The sequence below is a fragment of the Eubalaena glacialis genome, chromosome 13 (assembly GCF_028564815.1).
Source record: "Eubalaena glacialis isolate mEubGla1 chromosome 13, mEubGla1.1.hap2.+ XY, whole genome shotgun sequence".
NCBI lineage: Eukaryota > Metazoa > Chordata > Mammalia > Artiodactyla > Balaenidae > Eubalaena > Eubalaena glacialis.
The window spans coordinates 86,586,839-86,609,830 of NC_083728.1; the positions used below are offsets into that span (position 1 = coordinate 86,586,839).

The 22,992-nt window shown below is 44.3% G+C and overlaps 1 protein-coding gene and 1 non-coding gene across 3 annotated transcripts in view; both read right to left on the bottom strand.

Annotated features, from left to right (window-relative positions):
- The window catches only part of PRKRIP1 (PRKR interacting protein 1), a 30,639-nt gene extending 25,611 nt beyond the window's left edge, over nucleotides 1-5,028 (bottom strand). Inside the window, exons 1-3 of one of the 2 annotated variants that reach the window (XM_061208033.1) lie at nucleotides 4,849-5,025; nucleotides 4,143-4,221; nucleotides 3,222-3,322 (exon numbers count right to left, since the gene is read on the bottom strand). In XM_061208033.1, coding sequence (XP_061064016.1) covers nucleotides 3,222-3,322; nucleotides 4,143-4,221; nucleotides 4,849-4,974 — 306 coding nt within the window. In that variant the 5' untranslated portion in view covers nucleotides 4,975-5,025. Of the gene's footprint in view, nucleotides 1-2,270; nucleotides 2,679-3,221; nucleotides 3,323-4,142; nucleotides 4,222-4,848 lie in introns of those variants that run through there. The other variant, XM_061208034.1, reaches the window with a different exon arrangement.
- Nucleotides 5,029-22,885: 17,857 nt separating this feature from the next.
- LOC133104587 (U6 spliceosomal RNA) lies at nucleotides 22,886-22,992 on the bottom strand. The gene has a single exon (XR_009703647.1). It is a non-coding gene; the product is annotated as a U6 spliceosomal RNA (small nuclear RNA).

Consider the following 22,992-nt stretch of genomic DNA (forward strand, 5'->3'; position numbering starts at 1 on the left):
CCTAAGGAACGGGGCTGGTTGCCAAGGGAACTTTCTGCCCCACCTCCTTGACCTCCAGGGAGGGGAGAGGGGCTGAGGGTTGAACTAATCACCAACAGTCAGTGATTTAATCATGTCCACATAACGAAGCCTTCAAAAACCCCAAAAGGCAGGGTTTGGATAGCTCCTGGGTTGGTGAACACTAGAGATGCTGGGAGAAGGAATGGACGCTCTGCATCCCTTCTTCCATGCAGCTGTTCCTGAGTTATATCCTTTTATACTACACCGGAAAACTAGTAAGATGTTTTCCTGAGTTCTGTGAGCCCCTCTAAGCAAATTACTTGAACCTGAGGAAGGGGCCATGGGAAACCTCTGATTTATAGCCAGTGGGTCAGAAGCACAGGTGAAAACAGGGACTTGTGGCTGGCCTCTGAAGTTGGGGGTGGGGCTCAGTCTTGCAGGACTGAGCCTTAACCTTCGAGATATGGCGCCATCTCCACGTAGACAGGGTCACAATTGAGTTGAATGGTAGGATACTCACCTGGTGCCACAGAACTGCCAGAAATGCAGTAGCGTACTGACAGTAAGCAGACACACAGGAGTGTTGCTTCTTCAGAGACAGTGATGGGGGTTCACTGGATGGAGTGGCCAGAGGGCTGCGACCATGGAATTTTCAAGTCCTAACTCGCTACGGTTATCAAATGACCGATTCTAAGGCAGCATAACATGTACTGCCGTCACCTGCTACTAAACACACCTACAGGTGTACATATGTATATGTGAGTACATACATACATACAAATATATATCCATCCCTTGTATTATTTCTTCCTAGCAGCTCCCTGTTTCTAAGCCTCAGCTTCCTCATCTATAAAATGGGGGAAACAATAATTTCTCCTTCCCTGAGCCTTTAGGAAGACTAATGAACTGCAATAACCTACAGGAAAGCTCTTGTAAACTATAAAGACATCTACTGATAAAAAACAAGTGCCATCTCCATTTTTTCTAGTTACAGCCATAAAGGTCGATGGAGCAACAAAGGAGCCAGCAGAGGAGGAAGAGGTGGCTTCAACACCTCTGCCAGGCTCTGTGGATCTGCTCAGACTAATGCAGAAACTGAGAGCAGAATTATGAAATTAAAAAGAAGGGTCTCCTTCCAAGAAAGGAATCAGCTTTAATTAGAGTTCAGCTAGAAAGCAATGACTTCAAACTAAAAGCACCTGATCTGTTTAGAAGCTGAGCTGGAAATGTCTGAAGCGCAACCAAGACAGAGCCCCCCGCTGGCTGCTGACCCCCCCCGGCAAGGGCTCAAGCAGGAGTCAGATGTGCTCTGTCAGTGGTGACAATCTATCAGTCGCTGTGGAAGGTAAGGATTCTCTTGCATCTCTTTTTTTCTTCTAACCTCAGAGCCTCTCTTTCACCATGTGAAATAAAACCTTTGCATTTGTGTGGATTCAAGGTTTGTGAAACATTTTTCTGTATTTTCTCTGGGTCGTTAATCAATACATAAAAGCTTCAGACTAACTGATGGCATCTGAGACAACCGTCTGCTCTATTTCCTCCCCTCTGAAGTAGTTCAAAAATAAAAAAGTGCTTCTGTTAGTTTCTACATACAGAGTTCTGTTTATTCCCAACAGCGCAAATCCTTCAGTGACCTGGTATAGCTGTGTGACAAGTCTTCCTCACTGGAATTGAGAAGTAGCTGGAGAAGAACCACCGACACCTGGAGGCCGAGTGAGGGCTGCAGGACAAGCAAATACCAGGTGAAAACCACCATGGCAATGATCCCAATCTGTTCAAAAATCATACAGGTATTTTTCAAACTCAATTTTGGCCATTCAAATAAATTTTTAAGGGACCACTCACCACCACTGCAATCAAAAAACTTAAAATATCTTTGAACAAACGTGGTGAGACATATGTAAAATCTCTATATATGATCACTGAGAGATACAAAAAGATTAGACAAATAAAAGAAGACAAAGTTTTTAGAGGGGATGACTAAACACTATGACATCCATTCTCATTCAACTTAAGCTACAGATTCAATTTAAATCTAGTAAAAAAATCAAACAAAACTTTTGGAGTGGATAAAATAACTCCAAAACTCAATTCCAGAAAGGAGACAAGTGAAATGTCCAAAAGAATATTTCTTAAGAGCAATAGGAGAGAGGTTTCTGGCCTTTCCCATCAAGCAATGGAGAGCTTAACAGTTCTTACAGTACAATTTCAAAAACAATTCTCAATTCTTTTTAAAAAAATTTTTTTTTAATTTTAATTTTTATCTTTATTTATTTTTGCCACACCGCATGGCTTGCAAGATCTCAGTTCCCTGACCAGGGACTGAACCCGGGCCATAGCAGTGAAAGCACTGAATCCTAACCACTAGACCACCAGGGAACTGCCAGCAATTCTCCATTCTTTTTTTTTTTTTTTTTAATAAATTTATTTATTTATTTATTTATTTATTTATTTATTTATTTTTGGCTGTGTTGGGTCTTCGTTTCTGTGCGAGGGCTTTCTCCAGTTGCGGCGAGCAGGGGCCACTCTTCATCGCGGTGCGCGGGCCTCTCACTATCGCGGCCTCTCTTGTTGCGGAGCACAGGCTCCAGACGCGCAGGCTCAGTAGTTGTGGCTCATGGCCCAGTTGCTCCATGGCATGTGGGATCCCCCCAGACCAGGGCTCGAACCCGTGTCCCCTGCATTGGCAGGCAGACTCTCAACCACTGCGCCACCAGGGAAGCCCCCAATTCTCCATTCTTAATCAATTATTATTTAACACCTGTCATGAAGAAATGCCAGTCTCAAAGCTAGAAAACTCAAAGAAGCAAAAACACTTGAAAGCACACCACTACTAGCACCAAACACACAGCTAACTGGAATTACAGGCATTCAGCCAAAAAGAGAGAAACTATAAAGAAATAATAACTCAAGTGGTGTGAGATCCTGCTTCTATTCCATGGCAAATGGCCTGGAGGGGAAAGGGGACTCTGCTGGGCTCTCCACCACCTGGAAGACTCCCTCCCCTCATTCATTTCCTAGTGTGAGCATCCTGCCGTGCTGGGTCTGACCTAGAAGTACCCTGGACTCTACGTGACATCTGTTTCTCGTGCTGACTTTACAAGGCAGCCCTCACGCAAGCCACAACCAGGTGTATCTACTCTTCTTCAAGTGCTTTTTTCTAAGGTTTAAGTGCACACTGCCTAAACCCAAGGGTTCAGCCAGCCTCCTGGCTCACTAACCTTCTCAGCCATGGCATCCATGTAGTCCTGTCGCTGGTACTCTCTCCGGCGCAGATGCCTGTACACATGGAACTCTCCGCTGCCGGCCCCAGCGCTTGAACCTAAAGCCAGGACAGTCCAGAGCTTTTGATGATATACAGTCACCAACACAGGCTACTCCTAATCACAGGGGACCAAAGAAAGATACTAGAAGTGATGGAAGGGACCAAGCCTGCCCTATTCCCCATTGTACCCCAGAAGCTAGCACACTGGCCGGTATATTGTAGGTATCATTAAATATTTGTTGTGTGAATGTTGAATGTGAAGTCACCAAAAATTCCACTCTAGCGCAGTATTTAGAGGACAAGCAGACTATCGTTCAGAGACCAGAAACCTAAAGGAGAGCCTGTGACCTTTCCCTCCCCCACCAGATGATTTCACATTTGACATGCTAGGTTTCTACTTCGTTGAAAAGATGTCCATGATATATGAAGTGAAAAAAAGTAGGTTATCAAATATCAAATAGTATGTGTGGAACAACCATATTTTTGTAAACATTTTTTCTTAAGCATGAGTGGTTTTGACTATAAAGAGGTTTGGAGGACTATATCAAAATGTTACAACTAGAACGACAGATTACAGGTGGTTCTAATTTTTTTACACCTGTTATTTATTCTTTTTATAGTTATGTTAACTTACAACCCAACAAAATAAAAACTATTTCCATTTTGAAAAACAAGGTATTAAAAACAATGCAGAAGAAAGTTCTCTAATGTCAAACCACAAGCAACAATACCCCTTCATTGTAAGAGCAAAATACTGGATCAGTGAGCTTTTTTTTCTTCCTATCAGGAATGTAATTAACAAATATTAACTGCAGAGTTTTTAATACTTATACTTTAAAAACTATTTAAACACACACCCACATCCAAAAGACATTACCCATTACATCTCGGACAAATTCTGGGGGAGGTCGAGGTGCCCATTCACTCATTTTTTCTGGAATTGGAACTGTTTTGTCCTGCAACATTTAAACACGAAAGCATTTGTATGTATAAACCGGCTGACAAAGTGACATCTTTTTCAACCAAAAAACTTTAACTGAAGTAGTGAAGTAAGGCTGCTTTGCTTCTTGGACCCAAAGCTGAGTTTGTTTTCTTCCCTCTGCCTTTACTTCATCCTGTATACTCTGGGTCCTATCAGAGCCCACGGCCTTGCCAGGGCTCCACTCAACTTTTCAGGGCAGAACTCAGAAACGCGACTCATCGTTTATGGCTGGAAACCTCCAACCCCAGGTGTCTTGGCCAATGCCTCTCTAACAATTAGTGCTGTTCAGAAGAAAATAAACACTTGTGCAAACCCACGGATTGTATCTTTCCAGTCTAAGGCTTCTGTTCACAAAGTTAAAGGGTCTTAGAGCACGAGAAGCCGCTTCGCAGCGCCCTCATCCAAGCTTGGATCTAACATGAGAGCAGAAAATAGCTCACTATCTCCGGGGCCGCCTACTCCTTCCTAAGGTCTGACCCTGGGGTTCGGGTACTGAGTTCCAGAGTTCGGAAGCGGGGAAAGAGGGCCCGCTAGCGCCCAGAGACGCCGGAAGGGAAGGGGGTGGGACTCGGAAGGGCCGTCAGCCCGCGCCTCGTCTCACCGGGTTCTTCATTAGCCGCTCCAGCTTGAGCTTCTGCTCCTCCGCCGCATTCTTGGGGATGACGAGCGCCTGCGGCTCTTTCTTGGGCCTCGGCGGTCGCACGGAGGAGGCGGCCGAACTCGCCATCACAGCTCTGCGGCTTTTCTGGCGAGCGGCTGCGCACGCGTATGACGACAGAGCCGCGCGCCAGCGACGCAAGCGCAGTCTCCTAGCTGGGCGGGGCTGGAGTGGAGTTGCCAGCCGGAAGCAGTGTGCTGAATATTCATGAGCTTGAAGCCCCGGTGGGTTATTTTGATTAAAGCTGCTTGATTTCTTTTCATGTTTCTGAGCAAATCAGCGCAGCGATTGCCCACGTCCGCTGGGGGAGAGGTGGCCCTGCGTGCCCGAGGGTCCGGCCCCAGCCGACCTCTCCAGCTCCCGACCCCGACCTCTCAGCATTCCCCCACCCCCGCCCCCGGGCCTGTGTCCTGGCGGTTCCTTGGATCTGGTGCACTCCCATTGCCATTTCTGACAATGTGTTTAAGACGGCACAAACGTCACTGCGAGCTCCCTGAGGACTGGGGCCGTATCTCTTTTGTCCACCTCGAATTACTCTGCACCTGGCTCCCAGCAAATATACCTCGGTCGAGTGAATGGGCCTTTCTTATGAGAAAGAGAACAGTTGCCCCTCGCATCTGGGAACTAGCCTGGCACTCACAGCTAGGCCTTGGTAGTCTCCTGTTGGACATAAACAATTTCCCAGAGCACCACGGTAGTGCAAGGCCATTCTGAGACCATGATGGAGCAAGGCATAAACAAGACTGCTCCGTAATCATGTTTAAAGCCAGATGAAAACAAGAATATTGTTGGAACCAGAAAAAGACCAACCGTTTCCCTATTCTGACTAATATGAGTAACTGCTGCTTCTTTACAGCATTAGCCTTCCACTTTAAAGATTTATTAAGACTTCCCGTCGTAGAATTGTCCCCGCTTCCTGACATCTATTCCGAAGTAAAAGCCCACTTACTTGAACCCTCCCCCAAATCACCTAACCCAGGTCCAAATTCTATAATAAGCCTTTTCTTTTCCCCCAAATTTATTTATTTATTTATTTACTTATTTATTTTTGGCTGTGTTGGGTCTTCGTTGATGCACATGGGCTTTCTCTAGTTGTGGCGAGCGGGGACTACTCTTCGTTGCAGTGTGCAGGCTTCTCACTGCGGTGGCTTCTCTTGTTGCAGAGCACGGGCTCTAGGCACGTGGGCTTCAGTAGTTGTGGCATGCAGGCTCAGTAGTTGTGGCTCTCGGGCCCTAGAGCGTAGGCTCAGTAGTTGTGGCACACGGGCTTAGTTGCTCCGTGGCATGTGGGATCTTCCCGCACCAGGGCTCGAACCCGTGTCCTCTGCATTGGCAAGTCCCTATAATAAGCCTTTTTAAACACTTTTTTGTTTTTGGCCACGCAGTGGGGCTTGCAGGATCTTAGTTCCCCGACCAGGGATCGAACCTGGACCCTAGGCAGTGAAAGCTCGGAGACCCAACCACTGGGCTGCCAGGGAATCCCCTAAACACCCTCTTACTGAGGTAAATGCTGTCTTCCTTCTCAAAAGAGGCAATAAACCCAATTCGTTCAACTACAGGTGTGTTCCTGGTGGTCTTCATAATTGTTTTTCTTGTTTATCATTTGTCAGCCCCTAGAGAGTGGGAGTTCTGTCTTGTTCATTGCTGCATTTCCAGTATCTGGGGCAAGGCCTGGCCCACAGCAAGACACTCATGTTGCTGGATGAACATGGGATCTTGGGGGCCAGGCACCTCAGATACTACTGCTGCTGTTGCCTGCTCAGCCCGCCCAGCCCAGGACAGCTCTCCCACTGAGTCCCCAGAGGATGGACAGGTGCACAGGTGGTGGTTGCTTGGAGGGTGCTCTGTTAATGCCCTAAGGACATTCCTGGCCACTTGATAGTGGATGGTTTTCCAGGGGCCAAGGTTGCTGAATTAGGGGAAGTCCTTGAGTGACCCAGGTCTGTCACTGGAACCCAGGGAGGGCTTGGTCTGGGTTGGATCATGCACACATGACCCTACATCACAAACCCCAGGCACCTCACTGTTCCCCAAACACACCACGAAACAAAAACTAGGAGTGTCTTTTCCTCCCTGGAGAACTCCCATACACCCTCCTTTGCCTGGCTAAAATGCTACTTCCTCTATGAAGCCTTCTCTGATTGCCCCCACCCAGCCTCCTCCTCCAGGCAGTCAGTTGCTCCCTTCTTGGTGCTCCCCCTGCTCTGAGTCCCAGTGGCTGGCATGTGGTAGTTACAGGGTGTCTTCACCATCTGCCTTCCCACATGTCTGGGGAGAGGGTTGTGCCAGAATCCCAGCATCTAATTCTGGCTTAGAGTGGTGCTTCCAGAATGTTTGCAGAACAGAGGATTGAGGGAGGGAGGAAGGAAAAGAGTCTGAAAAAATAAAGAATGAGTGAATGTGCAAATGAGATAACCTAGTGATGGATGAATGAGTGAATGAGGAAGTTAGTGAGTACGAGAAAGAATGAATGAACACTCAATAAAGAAATGGATACTCCATGAATGAAAGAGCACACAAGACAGTGGATGAGCAGACAGTTACAGAGCTAGCAGGGCAACCATCTCCAGGATACTCCCAGCTCAGGGTCTGGCCCTGATCTGGTACTTGGCAGACAGCTGCTGGATGGAAGTTAAATGAATGAATGAAATGAATGCATGCACCAAGATGGGGGAGAGTTAAGGCATGTAGTTGTGAAGGAGCTGATAATAGCAACCTCAATGTCTAAGCCTAGTATAAGAGTGTTGACATGTCTGTCATCCTGTTAAGGAACTGAGAGCCCCAGAGGGGTGAGTGACTGGCTCAGGGTCACCCAGACTCCAACCCAGCAGGCTGGGGCTGTGAGGGCCTGAGTGATCCCATGACTCACGGATAGATGGACCAAGGCCCCCCAGCAGACCATGGTGGGGCCATCCAGGTGGCACCCTCCTAGGGCTGAAGCCAGATTTGAGGTCCTGCTCCCTGGGAGGAAAGGGTGCCTACCCACCCCCACTCCTCACCAACTGTCCCACAAGAGTGGACTCAGACTCTGAGTGACATCCTGTCGGCCACCAGAGGGCAGCAAAGCTCCACCCAGGCCCACGTGCCAGCAGCTGGTGCCCCTGAGGCACCAGAACTGGGCACTTAGGGAATGACGTCTACTGACCTGAAAGACACCAATACTTTGGAGTCTGGCAGATCTGATGCCAAAGTTTGGCTCCACCTGCTCTGAAGCGTGGGCTGGGCAAGCAACCTAACCTCTCAAAGGCTGTTTCCTTATGTGCAAGATGGGGACAAGCAAACCTACCCTTGACACTGGCCAGTGGATAAGATGATGTGACAGATGTGCAGTGCCCAGCACAGCACCTGACAGTCAATAACAGGGTGATCCCCTGTCCCAGTTTGGTTCCACGACTGAGAGATTTCCCAGGATGCAGGACTTCCAGTGCTAAAATGGGGAGAGTCTCGGGCAAAGCAGCACAATTGGTCACCCAGGGGTGGCAACTCCCACCTCAATCCTTTGAGTTGCGATTGATACTTAAAGAACTAAAACAGCAAAAATGTTCACAACTATTCCACAGTTTGAGTTTCTCACTGAATTAGTGAGTCAATGGTCTTTCCACAATGGTCTCTGTCAGTGACTAGAGAACAGTTCCACCAATGGAGATAAAAACAAAGAATACACCCACTTCAGAAAAGAGTTTGTCAGTTTCCTATAAAGATAAATATACATGTACCACACAACCCAGCAATCTCATTCCTAGAGAAATGAAGATATATGTCCACCAAGACCTGTATGTGAATACATACAGCAGCTTGATTCATAACTGCCCCCAAACTGGAGACAACCCAAGTGTCCATCAAACTGTGATGTATCCATTCAGTGACACACACCTCAGCAATAAAAAGGAAGGAACCGTTGGTACTTGCAACAGCATGGATGAATTTCAAAAGCATTATGCTTAGGGACTTCCCTGGCAGTCCAGTGGTTAAAGACTTCGCCTTCCAATGCAGGAGGTGCGGGTTCGATCCCTGGTTGGGGAGCTAAGATCCCACATGCCTTGTGGCCAAAAAAACCAAAACATAAAACAGAAGCAATATTGTAACAAATTCAATAAAGACTTTAAAAATGGTCCACTTAAAAAAAAAAATCTTAAAAAAAAAAAAGTATTATGCTTAGTAAATGAAGCCTGATCCAAAAGGCTACAACCTGAATGATTCCATTACTTGACATTCTGGAAAGGCCAAAATGATATAACACAGATCAGCAGTCACCACAGGCCAAGGATATGGGAAGGGGATAGACTGTAAAGGGCCCGAAGGAACTTACTGGGGTGATGGACATGTTGTGTATCTGGATTGTGGTGGTAGGTACACAAACACACACATCTGTCAAACTCATTGAACTCTACACTTAAAAAGGGTGAATTTAATTGTATGAAAATGATACCTCAATAAACTAGATTTAGTTTATGTGCAATGATGACACTTGAAAGGCATGGGGGCAATGGAAAGTGTAAGTATTGGGCTGTTGGCTGCTTTTTGTTAACTGCTTTACAAGACTTGAAAGGAGAACATGCATGTTCAGGTTAACCAACCATCAACTCAAGGCATGAAGGTCAGAAGGCATCCAGACCGGCAATCTGCACAGAGGCAGCGTTCATCACCGGGTAGACGAGATGGCTTGTCTAGTGGAGGTCATCCAGCCCTGTCCTAAGCCACTCCAGTGATTGTGCAATTAGTCTATGAACAGAGTAGCCATATGAAGGGTATGCACGGGCACAACAGATGGGCTCCCTCTCACCACGGCTGATATATTACTGCTGCTGCTGAATGCCTGAGCTGAATGATCCTTCATGTAGCATTATCCTTTAAGGAACCCAGTCAACCTCTTGGTGGCAATTTTGTTCCATTGACCACCTTTCACCCTAGAGGCATTTGTCTTACTGTAATTTATTCTGTGCCATGTAAGGGTTTGCCTCCCCTACCTGCAGTACCTCTGCCAGCACCATCATTCAAGGGCTTGCAGAATGTATTGGATTTGCCAGCAAGGGATCCGGCACAATATCTCTTTAGACCAGGGGATCATTTTATGGTAAAGGAGATGCAACATGGTGACGGGATTGTACACACAATACCCGAAAGCAGCTGACCTAATAGAACATAGAGTGGACTGTTATATTCTTAGATGAGGTGCCCTCTCAACACTGTGAGAGGTTGGAGGGATATCCACCAGGACGTGGAGTGTGCGTGGAACCTACAGCTGATACATGGCCCTGCATGCCTTGTAGTTAGAATTCATGGATTAGGGAACCAAAAGGTGGAAGAAGTAAGTGGTTCCTTTCACTACCACCCCTGAAATCTGCTTGCGAACCTGTACTTCTCATTTTTTCAAATTTAGTCTCGGCTGGATGAGAAATTCCGATACCTACTAAATTTTTGGTGGTGAGAACACTGTAGGGTACATAGAAGTAGAAATAGAATGTTGGGACTTCCCTGGTGGCACAGTGGTTAAGAATCGCCTGCCAATGCAGGGGACACGGGTTCGAGCCCTGGTCCAGGAAGATCCCACATGCCACGGAGCAACTAAGCCTGTGCGACACAGCTACTGAGCCTGTGCTCTACAGCCCACAAGCCACAACTACTGAGCCTGCGTGCCACAACTACTGAAGCCCACATGCCTAGAGCCTGTGCTCCGCAACAAAGAGAAGCCACCACAATGAGAAGCCTGTGCACTGCAATGAAGAGTAGCCCCTGCTCGCCGCAACTAGAGAAAGCCCGCGTGCAGAAACGAAGACTCAACACAGCCAAAAATAAATAAATAAATAAACTAATTAAAAAAAAAGAAATAGAATGTTGTACACATGAAACTTATATAATGCTATAAACCAATGTTAGCTCAATACAAAAGTAAATCTAAAATAAAAAAGAAAAGAAATTCTGATTCCTGGGGGTCATGGAACACTGGGGGACACAGTAAGGGTTCCGGTGGATTTGGAGCTCTGATTACCACCTGTTCATTTGGGGCTTTTTGGGCCGGGGAAATAGCAGCAAAGGAAGGGGTGGGAATAAATGACCTCAGTTATCATGAGGAGCTAGGCGGCTACTGCATGATGGGGCTGTGGAGGAGTATGTCTAGAACTTGAGGGATTATTAGGGACCATTTCTTTCTTTTTTTTGCACCCATGTTTCTTGAAGCTGCAGCAGAGTGGGAAGGGGCCACGACAGGGACCTGATAATTCTCCCTGCTGAATTTCCTTGTGGGGATACCTCTGTCTCACTGGTGGGCCCAGATCGTCTTGGAACCGGAATGTGACTCACTCCTCTTCAGCTCCTTGGCAGCCCCAGAATGATGAGTAGGGCCTGCACCCTTGTCCTTAAGTGCCTCCCGCCCAGCTTCAAGGAGCAGAGGCCACCAGCCATCAGCCATAAGGCTGAATCTCCTGCTCCCTCTTTCCCCTCCAGTGGTTGAAATGTCACCCCCCCACCTTTCAGCCTGTCTCACAGCTGTAAAGACCAGAAGATTTGGAGTATAGAAACTTTGTTTTAAACCCTGGATCTGCTATTTACTGATTATTTGACCCTGAGTGAGTCATCAATCTTTATAAGCCTTAATTCCTTATCTCTAAAATGGGAATAGGGCTTCCCTGGTGGCGCAGTGGTTGAGAATCTGCCTGCCAATGCAGGGGACACGGGTTCGAGCCCCGGTCTGGGAAGATCCCACATGCCGCGGAGCAACTAAGCCCGTGCGCCACAACTACTGAGCCTGCGCGTCTGGAGCCTGTGCTCCGCAACAAGAGAGGCCACGACAGTGAGAGGCCTGCGCACCGCGATGAAGAGTGGCCCCCGCTCGCCGCAACTAGAGAAAGCCCTCGCACAGAAACGAAGACCCAACACACCAAAAATAAATAAATAAATAAATTTAAAATGGCAATAATTACACTGATTTCATGGAATAGTTGTAAGGGCCAATGAAGATGAAATTTGTGAACAGGACACAAGCTGGAATTCAGCTAATGGAGGCTGGAATATAATGTTACCCTTGACAAGGAAAAGCCTGCCACCTGGGTCCAGCATCCTATTTCCGAGGACCTTCCAGAACTGGCTCCGTCAGTGATTTCATCTTTTTCCAGTGTTCTCACTCTCTCCTTCAGCACATAAACATGCTCCATCTCCCCAGACTCTACATCCTTCTCCACATACTCTCCTTCCCTCTACCATCAAACCGCTTTTCAAAAATTTTAATTATGAAGATAAAAAATAGCCCTAACAAGAGCAAATACAAAGTAATTCCCATGTATCCATCACCTAACTTCAACAATTATTAACATTTTCCATTCTGCCCTTTCCCCCTTCCTGCTGGTAAAGCAAATTCCAGAGATCACATTATTTCATCTGTAAATGATTCTGGATGTATCTGTAACAAATAAAAACCTTAAAAAATCTAGTATATTACTATCACACCTAAAAATATTAACAATAATTCCTTAGTATCAACTAATAGCCAATTTTCAAAATTTCCCAATGGTCTCAAAAAATTTTCTTTTACAGTTGGATTATCATCTTTAGTTCCCATGTCTTATCTTACCTATATCATTTCCCCTCCTTCTTTCTTTTTCATGACAATTATTTGTTGAAGAAACACAATATTTTTTCCTATAGAATTTCTCAGTTTGGGATTTGGACAAATGCTTTTTTTTGACATCCTTTCATATGTCCTTCTATCCCCTTATTATTATTTATTTTTTGGGTAAACTCATAATTAGATCTAGAGACTTGATTAAATTCAGGTTCAATTTTTGTTTGTGTGCTTCATAAAAGGTGCTGTGTTCTTTCCATCATCTGACCTCAGGATCCCCATTGTGACTGTTTGTCCTGCTTTTAGTCATGTTCGGATTGATTGGGGGTTAGAAGTTGGCAGTCTAATCTATCCATTATAAAGCTCCAAAAATCTTACCTAATGGTTTTTGCAGCCTGTAATGGTCGTTCCTGGATCCATTATTTCATTGAGTGCTACAAAATGTTGAACTTCTAATTTCAGCATTCCTTATGCATTTTTAAGCTGGTATTTTTCTCTAAAGAACTCTCCTCATTGCCCATTATCCTGTATAGAAGATGCTATTTTTTTTTTTTTTTTTTTTTTGGCTGCATCGGGTCTTCGTTGTTGCACGCGGGCTTTCTCTAGTTGCTGCGAGCGGGGGCTACTCCTCGTTGCGGTGCATGGTCTTCTCATTGCGGTGGTTCCTCTTGTTGTGAAGCATGGGCTCTAGGTGTGTGGGCTTCAGTAGTTGTGGCACACGGGCTCAGTAGTTGTGGCTCTAGGGCTCTAGAGCGCAGGCTCAGTAGTTGTGGCACATGGGCTTAGTTGCTCTGCAGCACGTAGGATCTTCCCGGACCAGGGCTCAACCCGTGTCCCCGGCATTGGCAGGCAGATTCTTAACCACTGCGCCACCAGGGAAGTCCCTAGAAGATGATATTGATGCCACAACCCATGTCTCTTTGGCTTCCCTTTGAGTTTACTATATACACGGACAGCTGCCCACTTCAAGTGCCCATGTCTTTCTGCTTCTCTGGATATAGCATCACAGTTGCCAAGAATCTCACCTGACGTGGATCACTTATGTTGTAGCCTTAGATCTTGAAGGGTATGAAGGAAATGGCAATTATATGAGTTGTGGAGTTGCCTGGTTTTTCTTTACTGCCCTAGAATATTTGAAAAAAGAGAATAACAGACCCAGGGCAGCCAGTGAAACCCAGCACCAAAAGACTGCCTACATGGCAACACCTAGAGAGACTCTCATCTCCAGTATCTGGAGGAAAGTCTATGCTGAAAATCAGACCCTGCAGGAGAGGACAGAAAGAAGGCAACAAAGTAATATTTGAAGAGATAATGGGACTTCCCTGGTGGCGCAGTGGTTAAGAATCCACCTGCCAATGCAGAAGACACGGGTTCGAGCCCTGGTCCCGGAAGATCCCACATTGCATGGAGCAGCTAAGCCCATGCGCCACAACTACTGAGCCTGTGCTCTAGAGCCCGTAAGCCACAACTACTGAGCCCACGCGCTGCAACTACTGAAGACTGCTCACCTAGAGCCCGTGCTCCACAACAAAAGAAGCCACTGCAATGAGAAGCCCGCGCACCGCAACAAAGAGTAGCCCCCACTGGCTGCAACTAGAGAAAGCCTGCATGCAGCAACAAAGACCCAACACAGCCAAAAATAAAAATAAATAAATAAATTTAAAAAAAGGAGATAATGGCTGAGAAATTTCTAAAATTAATGAAAGACATGAATCCACATATTCAAGAAGCTCAGTAAACCCTAAGCAGGATAAATACCAAAAAACCATACTTAGGCATGCCAGAGTCAAACTTCTGAAAGACAAAGACATAAAGAGAAAATTCTAAAATAGCCAGAGGGACTTCCCTGGTGGTCCAGTGGCTAAGACTCTGTGCTCCCAATGCAGGGGGCCCAGATTCGATCCCTGGTCAGGGAACTAGATCCCGCATGCCGCAACTAAGACCCAGAGCAGCCAAATAAATAAATAAATAAATATTTAAAAATAAATAAATAAAATAAAATAGCCAGATAAAAAAGACACATTAAATCCAGGGGAACAATAACAATAGCTTACTCCTTCAGAGTAATTATAGGAATCAGAAGAAATGGAATGACATCTTTAAAGTGCTGAAAGGAGAAAACCCTGCTAACCTAGCCATCTATGCCCAGTGAAAACATTCTTCAAAAACGAAGGCAAAATTTTTTAGACAAACAAAAGCTGAGAGTCTTTGTTTCTAGCAGACCCGCACTATGAGACCCCCAGCTAGCTTGGATCTTCAGGAAGGAAAGAAGAAACCTGGAACTGGTAAGTAAATAGAAAAAATTTTCAAGATATGGAAAATAGCATGGCAGTTCCTCAAAAAATTAAACACAGAATTCCCACATGATCCAGCAATTCAACTTCTGGGTATATACTTAAAAGAATTGAAAGCAGGGACTTGGACAGATAACTTGAACCCCAATATTCACAGCAGGTATTATTCACAATAGCCAAAAGTTGGAAAGCATCTAAATGTCCAGCGACAGATGAATGGATAAACAAAGGTGGTATATATATACAGTGGAATATTATTCAGTCTTAAAAAGGAAGGAAAGTCTGACACATGCTACAACATGAATAAACCTTAAAGCCACTATGTAAGTGAAATAAGGCAGATACAGAAGACAAATATTGCATGTTCCTCTTATCTGAGGTACTTAGAGTAGTCAAATTCCTAGAGACAGAAAGTAGAATGGTGGCTGCTAGGAGCTGGGGGAGTGGGGAATGGGGAGTTAGTGTTTAATGGGTACAGAGTTTTAGTTTGGGAAGATAGAAAATTTTGGAAATTGATGGTCGTGTTGATTAAACAACAATGTCAATGTACTTAATGCCACTAAACTGTACACTTAAAAATGGTTAAAATGGTATACCTTATGTTTTGTGTATTTTTCCATAGTAAAAAAATTAAAAAGACTACCAACTGTTTAGGGCAACAATGATTACAGTGTATACTGAGGTTTCTAACACATGTAGAAGTAAACTATACGACAACACAGAAAGCTGGGGAAAGGAAGTGTAAATGGAATTGTACTATCAAGTTCTTACATCTTTCCTGAAGTTGCAAAATATGATTTTAAGGTAGATTGTAATAAGGTAAAAGGCATATTATAATCTCCAGATTAACCATTTGAAAAAAATATAAAAATGTATAACTAAAATGCCATAGAGGAGATAAAATAGAAGAATAGGGGCTTCCCTGGTGGCGCAGTGGTTGAGAATCTGCCTGCCAATGAAGGGGACACGGGTTCGAGCCCTGGTCTGGGAAGATCCCACATGCCGCGGAGCAACTGGGTCCGTGTGCCACAATTACTGAGCCTGCGCGTCTGGAGCCTGTGCTCCGCAACAAGAGAGGCCGCGATAGTGAGAGGCCTGCGCACCGCGATGAAGAGTGGCCCCCACTCACTGCGACTAGAGAAAGCCCTCGCACAGAAACGAAGACCCAACACAGCCAAAAATAAATTAAAAAAAAAAAAAAAAAAAAAGATATACCCTACAAATAGCAACTATAAGAAAGCTGGGGTGATTCTATTAATAACAAAGTAGACTGTAAGACAGAGTACTATCAGAGATAAAGAGGGACATTTCTTAATGATAAAAGGGTCAATTCAACAGAATGACATAACAAACCTAAATGTGTATGGTCTAATAACAGAGCGTCAAAGTACAGGGAGAAAAAAAACTGGCAGAACTAAAAGGAGAAACAGGCAAACCCACAATCATATTTGGACATTTTAACACTGCTCCCTTGGCAATTAGTTCAAAAAAAAGTAGACAAAAACATCAATGAGTATACAGAAGATTTGAACAATACTCTCAATTAACTTGACCTAATTGACATTTATAGAACATTTCACCCAAGAACAGCAGAATGCACATTCTTTTCAAGTGTACATGGAACAGTCACCAAGATAGACCAGGTACTTCGGTCATAAAACAAGTCTCACTATATTTCAAAAGAGTGAAATCATACCAAGCATATTTTCTGACCACAATGGAATTAAAGTAGAAATCAATAACAGAAGGATAACTGGAAAAATCCCTAACTGTTTGGAAATTAAGTAAAGCAGCTCCTGGTAGGCTACTAAGTCTCTGGAAGAAATTGAGTCTGTCCGTGGGAATCATGGTCAATGCAACCGGAGTGGCTGTCATGAGCTGGATATTGTTAGATCCACTACGTCATAAGGTTAGGTGGGTACAGTACAATCATTGTATGATGGAAATGGTACCTTTGGGATCTGATTCAAGCAGGTCCGAAGGACATAAGTAAACACAATGAATAGGCAGCCCACTTCTCTTCTGGTGCACTAAGCACCTCTTAGTGTTCACCTATGTAGGAAGGGATGGGTAATACCAAGACCAGCTGATGGAGGACGAAAAGTCTGGGTCTGGTTCAAAGTAGGTTGTCTTGAAACGCTGGTGAGAGCCAAAAATGGCCTGCTGCTACACTACCTGCCCCACTCAGGGGTATCCCAAGTGGAGAATGGAACAGCAATCCTCCCAGTGGGCAGAAATCTAAGCACTACAGCTGCCATCAACTCTGTGTTCAGGGAGAAGTGGTCAGAGGCCAGGCTATACACAGACTCCTGGGTAGTGATGGATAGCTTGGCTGGGAAAAAGATATGTAGATGATGTATGGGAGTGGATACAAAAATGTATGGTTTCGGGCTTCCCTGGTGGCGCAGTGGTTAAGAATCCGCCTGCCAATGCAGAAGACACGGGTTCGAGCCCTGGTCCGGGAAGATCCCACATGCCGCGGAAAGCCCATGCGCCACAACTACTGAGCCTGCGCTCGAGAGCCCGTGAGCCACAACTACTGAAGCCCATGCGCCCTAGAGCCCGTGCTCTGCAACAAGAGAAGCCACCGCAATGAGAAGCCTGCGCACTGCAACGAAGAGTAGCCCCCGCTCACTGCAACTAGAGAAGGCCTGCGTGCAGCAACGAAGACCCAATGCAGCCAAAAAAAAAAAAAAAAAAAGAAAAAAAATATGGTTTCTTGGGACTTCCCTGGTGGTCCAGTGGCTAAGACTCCACGCTCCCAATGCAGGGGGCCCGGGTTTGATCCCCAGTCAGGGAACTAGATCCCACATGCTGCAACTAAGAGTTCGCATGCCGCAACTAAAAGATCTCGCAGGCCTCAACAAAGATCGAAGATCCCAAGTGCTGCAACTAAGACCCGGTGCAGCCAAACAACTAAATAAATATTTTTTAAAAGTATGGTTTCTTGTGTCTCATGCCAATGCCCATCAGGATACATTCTAGTACAGAGAGAGCACCAAACAAACAGGAGAATAGGATGACTTGTCTGGTAGATGTCAGCCAGCTTCTGTCCTTGGCCACACCAGCGCTTGCACAGCAGAATAGCCGTGGTAGCAGAGATGTAGGCTATGCATGGACCCAATGGTGCAGGTTCCCTCTCACCAAGGGTGATCTAGATTCTGCAGCTACCGAGCGTTGAAACTATCAGTAGCAGAAACCAACATTGAGCCTTCGATATGGTACCCTATCTTGAGGAGACCAGGCCACTATTTTTTTTTTTAATTTATTTAATTTATTTTATTTTTGGCTGCGTTGGGTCTTCGTTGCTGCACGCGGGTTTTCTCTAGTTGCGGCGAGCGGGGGCTACTCTTCGTTGCGGTGCGCGGGTTTCTCGTTGCGGTGGCTTCTCTTTGCTGTGGAGCACGGGCTCTAGGCCCGCGGGCTTCAGGAGTTGTGGCTCGCGGGCTCTAGAGTGCAGGCTCAGTAGTTGTGGCGCACGGGCTTAGTTGCTCCGCAGCATGTGGGATCTTCCCGGACCAGGGCTCGAACCCGTGTCTTCTGCATTGGCAGGCGGATTCTTAACCACTGCACCACCGGGGAAGCCCCCAGGCCACCATTTGATGGCACTTGAGTTCGTCTACCTTAGAAGAGGTAGAAATTCATCTTTACTAGGACTGAAAATTATTCAGGGTATGGGCTTGCCTTCCCTACCTACAGTACCTCTCCCAGCTTACAGGGTACCTCATTTAGGGAATTCACATAATATTGCCTTGGAAAAGGAGGAACATTTTATTTTACTTTATCTTCTTTTTTGTCTTCTTTGGATTCACTGAATGTTTTTCAAGTTTTATGGAGATGTAATTGACATACATCACTGTTTAAGGTATACAGCATAATGGTTTGAACTTACATATATTGTGAAATAATTACAGCAAAATTTAATTAGCATCCATCACCCCTTATGGATACAATAAAAAAAAGTCCTCTTGTCCCTCTAAGTCACAGGACACAGCCCAATTCAGTATGAGTTATGACTCAACCTCAAACTCACTAAGGGGTATCGAGCAAGGCTGGCAGATTTGGCTGGTAAAGAAACAAACCTTTTTAGATTCAGACAGTTTGTCATTTACATCAGGAGCAAAAGCAAGATCAGCCAAGGTGGCAGCTCCCTGGGACCCTTCTTCAACAGGATGACCAAATTTTACCAAAACAAGAGAGGACAATGCAACACGAGGGGTGGGGCACCCTGATACTGAGGAATCAGTTCTGTGTAGTTTGATAGCCGGCAGCTGTACCCTAAGACGGGAAACCTCATACCTCACCAGAACCCAGGAGGTAATGAGAAAATGCCTTCCTGGAAGATGGGGAGGCAGCTTCCTAAGTTCTCATGTTCTGGGAGGGCCACAGGGCATCCTGCCAACGTTCAGGTCAGCTGTGGTTAAGTCTTGCCTACACGGCCCATGTAGAGACGCGCATGGTCGCCAGGGCAACAGGGAGGAACCCTTTCCTTTACAGAGTTAAGACTTCTCTTCCTTCCCCAGCTAAGGCTGGTGGCAGGAGAAAACCTTCAGTCCAGGAAGGTGATGGTGGGTGGATTCTGCCCCCTCTCCCTGCTTACATCCTCACTTACTAGTTACTGTTTTGATCCTGGTAGGGGCAGAAAGAGAGGAGGTAAGGCAATGAGATGGTTCCTCCCTGGCTGGATGCCTCGGCGTTTTCTTAGCCTGGCCAAAGCCTAGAGCGGAATCCTCTTGCGGGCACTTTCTTGTATCCTTCAGAGGACCAAATATTGGGTCTTTCTGAGGCACTTCCTGTGATGTGATCTAAATACTTTCCCGGAGAAACTCCAGACATGCAGACTCCTCTATCCCGAAGCCGCAGGCTCCTTTAGCTTTTTCAGACATGAGATGGAGAACAGGTCACGTTTTCTCAACCGCAAGGGAGCAAGTGGAAAGCACCTCTCTCCTTGGGAGGAACTCAGCACAGCTGTAGCTCCCATCCTCCTTTTTCCTTCTCTCAACTCTTCCATGTGCTTGAAATAGGGGAGTGGATTCGGAAGACCCAGAGTCAGCCCATGACCATTTCCTTTGTAAATTCTGCATTCGATGATCTGCCTCTGGAATTTCACATCTATTGAAATGTTGAGCCTCAGTGGAAATTTTTAACATCACGTTACTGACCTCCAAAAATATTTGTCTCTTTTGAGTATCACGGACTCATGGTCTGTCGCAAACTCAACTTACTCCCATTGACCATAATTTTATTTTTGCTTTTTGCTTTTGGCCCGTGGATATCCCTTGAAGCTGGCTCTTTGTTCTTTGTAGTGATGGATCCCCAGTTAGCCTTGAAAGCATTCTTGCTTTCTGACAGCAAGACGTTTTAGGCCCAGTTCGAGGTTTTCTGCCTCAGACATGGAATCAGCTACTCTTTCCAAGGAGCCTTGGTCTTGTATATTCAAACATGGTATTAGAGACCAAAACTTGGGCCTTAGGAATGCAGACTTTTATGGTGTCACAGGAGTACTGGGGGCAATGCAGGATGACAGAACAGAAAAATTATCTTTTATTTAAAAACAAAAAAGATCATCAATTTATGTAAATATTTTAAACTTAATTACAATTTTACTAAGCCCTTTCTTATACTGATATCAAAGTGTTTTAGTTTATTTTCTCCTCTTTTTCTGAGATAGAATATTTTCTCCTCTCTGTGACATATAACATCTTTTTACCAAATTTTATGTACTTTGCTTTAATATATTATACCAAATCATGTGTTTAAATAATAATGTTATTTAAAGCTTCAGAAGGTTTTACTTTTCTAAAACAAAATTGGATCTTATCCAAGAGTATTATAAAAGAATACCCGTGATCTCTTAGCTGTTTTGTTATTTCATTTTTTAACAGCTTTATTGAGGTAAAATTGATACACAATAAACTGCATGTTTATAGCGTATAATTTGATAAGTTTTGACATGTGTATACACTGTGAAACCATTAGCACATTCCAGATAATGAACATGGGCATTACCCGCAATAGTTTGTTTATACCCTTTTGTAATCTCTCCTTTTTGTTCCCCTCCCTGCCCAGCCCCCATCTCCAGACAACCACTGATCTGCTTTCTGTCATTATAGATGGCATTTTCTAGAATTTTATAGAAATGAAGCCATACAGTATGTACTCTCTTTTTGTCTGGCTACTTTCTTTTTTTAAAAAATTTATTTATTTTATTTTTGGCTGCGTTGGGTCTTCGTTGCTGCACACGGGCTTTCTTTAGTTGCGGAGAGTGGGGGTTACACTTCCTTTCGGTGCGCGGGCTTCTCATTGCGGTGGCTTCTCTTTGTTGCGGAGCAGGGGCTCTAGGCACGCGGGCTTCAGTAGTTGTGGCACGTGGGCTCTAGAGTGAAGGCTCAGTAGTTGTGGCGCACGGATTAGTTGCTCCGCGGCATGTGGGATCTTCCCGGACTAGGGCTTGAACCCGTGTCTCCTGCATGGGCAGGCGGATTCTTAACCACTGCGCCACCAGGGAAGTCCCTGGCTACTTCCATTTGGAATAATTATTATGAGATTCATCCAAGTTGTCATGTATATTAATTGTTCATTCCCTTTTATTGATGAATAGTATTCCATTGTATAGTTATAGCATAATTTATTCATCTACTCAACTATTGATATACCTTTGAGTTGTTTCCAGTTTTTGGTCACTACAAATAAAGCTGCTATGAACATTCATGTGCAAGTCTTTCTATGGACATACGCTTTCATTTATTTTGGGTGACTACTTTGGAGTGGAATGGCTGGGTCATATGGTACTTATATTTTTAACTTTTTAAGAAGCTACTGAACTGTTTTCCAAAGCATTTTAAACATTTTACATTCCCACCAGCAGATGGTGAGAATTCCAGGTGTTCCAGTCCTCACCAACACTTAGTATGTCAGTCTTTTTAATTTTAGAAATTATAATGGGTGGTTCAATTTCCATTTCCCTAACGACTAATGATGTTGAGCATCCTTTCATGTGCTTATTTGCCATCCATACATCTTGGATGAAGTGTCATTAAATGTTTGGTAGAATTCAGGAGTGAAACCATCTGGGTCTGGAGTCTTCTTTGTGGGGAGGTTTTAAACTACATTTTCAAACTCTTTAATAGATATAGGACTACTGGTGTTATCTATTTTTTCTCGAATGAGCTTTGGTAGTTTGCATCTTTCAAGGAATTTGTCCATTTCAATTAAGCTGTCGAATTTACTGGCATAAAGTTGTTCACAATATTCCTTTATTATCCTTTAATTATCTGTAGAGTCTATAGTAATGTCACCTCTCTCATTCCTGATGATGTTAATCTACTGTCTTTTTGCTTGCATTATTTCCAGTGAGAAAACTATTGTCATCCTAATATGTAATGTGTCTTTTTTCTCTGACTGCTTTTAAGATTTTCTCTTTATCACTGACTTTTAGCAATTTGAGTATGATATGTCTTGATATAATTTTCTTCATGTTTCTCACACTTAGGATTTGTTGAGTTTCTTGGATCTGTAGGTTTCCAGTTTGCATCAATTTTTGAAAAATTTTAGCCATTATTTCTTCAATTTTGGTGGTCCTCTTATCTCTTTCCTCTTCCCTCCTTTGGGGACTCCAATTACATGTATCAATATATTTAGCTGCTTGAAGTTGTCCCACATTTCACTGATGCTCTGGTCATTTTAAAACAGCTTATCTTACTTAATTTTATTTATTTTTATTGTGAATACATATATATATTTCTCATAAAAGTTGCCATTTTAAGCCATTAAAAAAATTGTATATGACACCATTCTTTATAGATTGGAAAAAGTAACCCCTTTTGTGAGTACATGATGAAAATTAATAAATTGTTCTCCTTATTAGGGCAAAATGAAAGCAATACATTGTTGCTATTGTGAGGTTAAAACATTTCAGCTTTTTAAACAGTGGAGCAGCAGCCCCTTCTAGATATAAGATCAATGTCTGATTATTGCTTTCTTTTTTTTTGATGTTAGCAGTTGTTGAAGCTTAATGCCTAGGTTCATTTATTTATTGGGAGTTGCAAAATGATATTCAAGTTATATCCTTTTTTCTTATTTATTAGCTGGAATAGATTTATAAAGAGATGTTTCCTCTCACCTACTAAAAAATATGGAACGCTTCACAAATTTGCATGTCATCCTTGCACAGGGGCCATGCTAATCTTCTCTGTATCGTTATAATTTTAGTATATGTGCTGCTGAAGCGAGCAC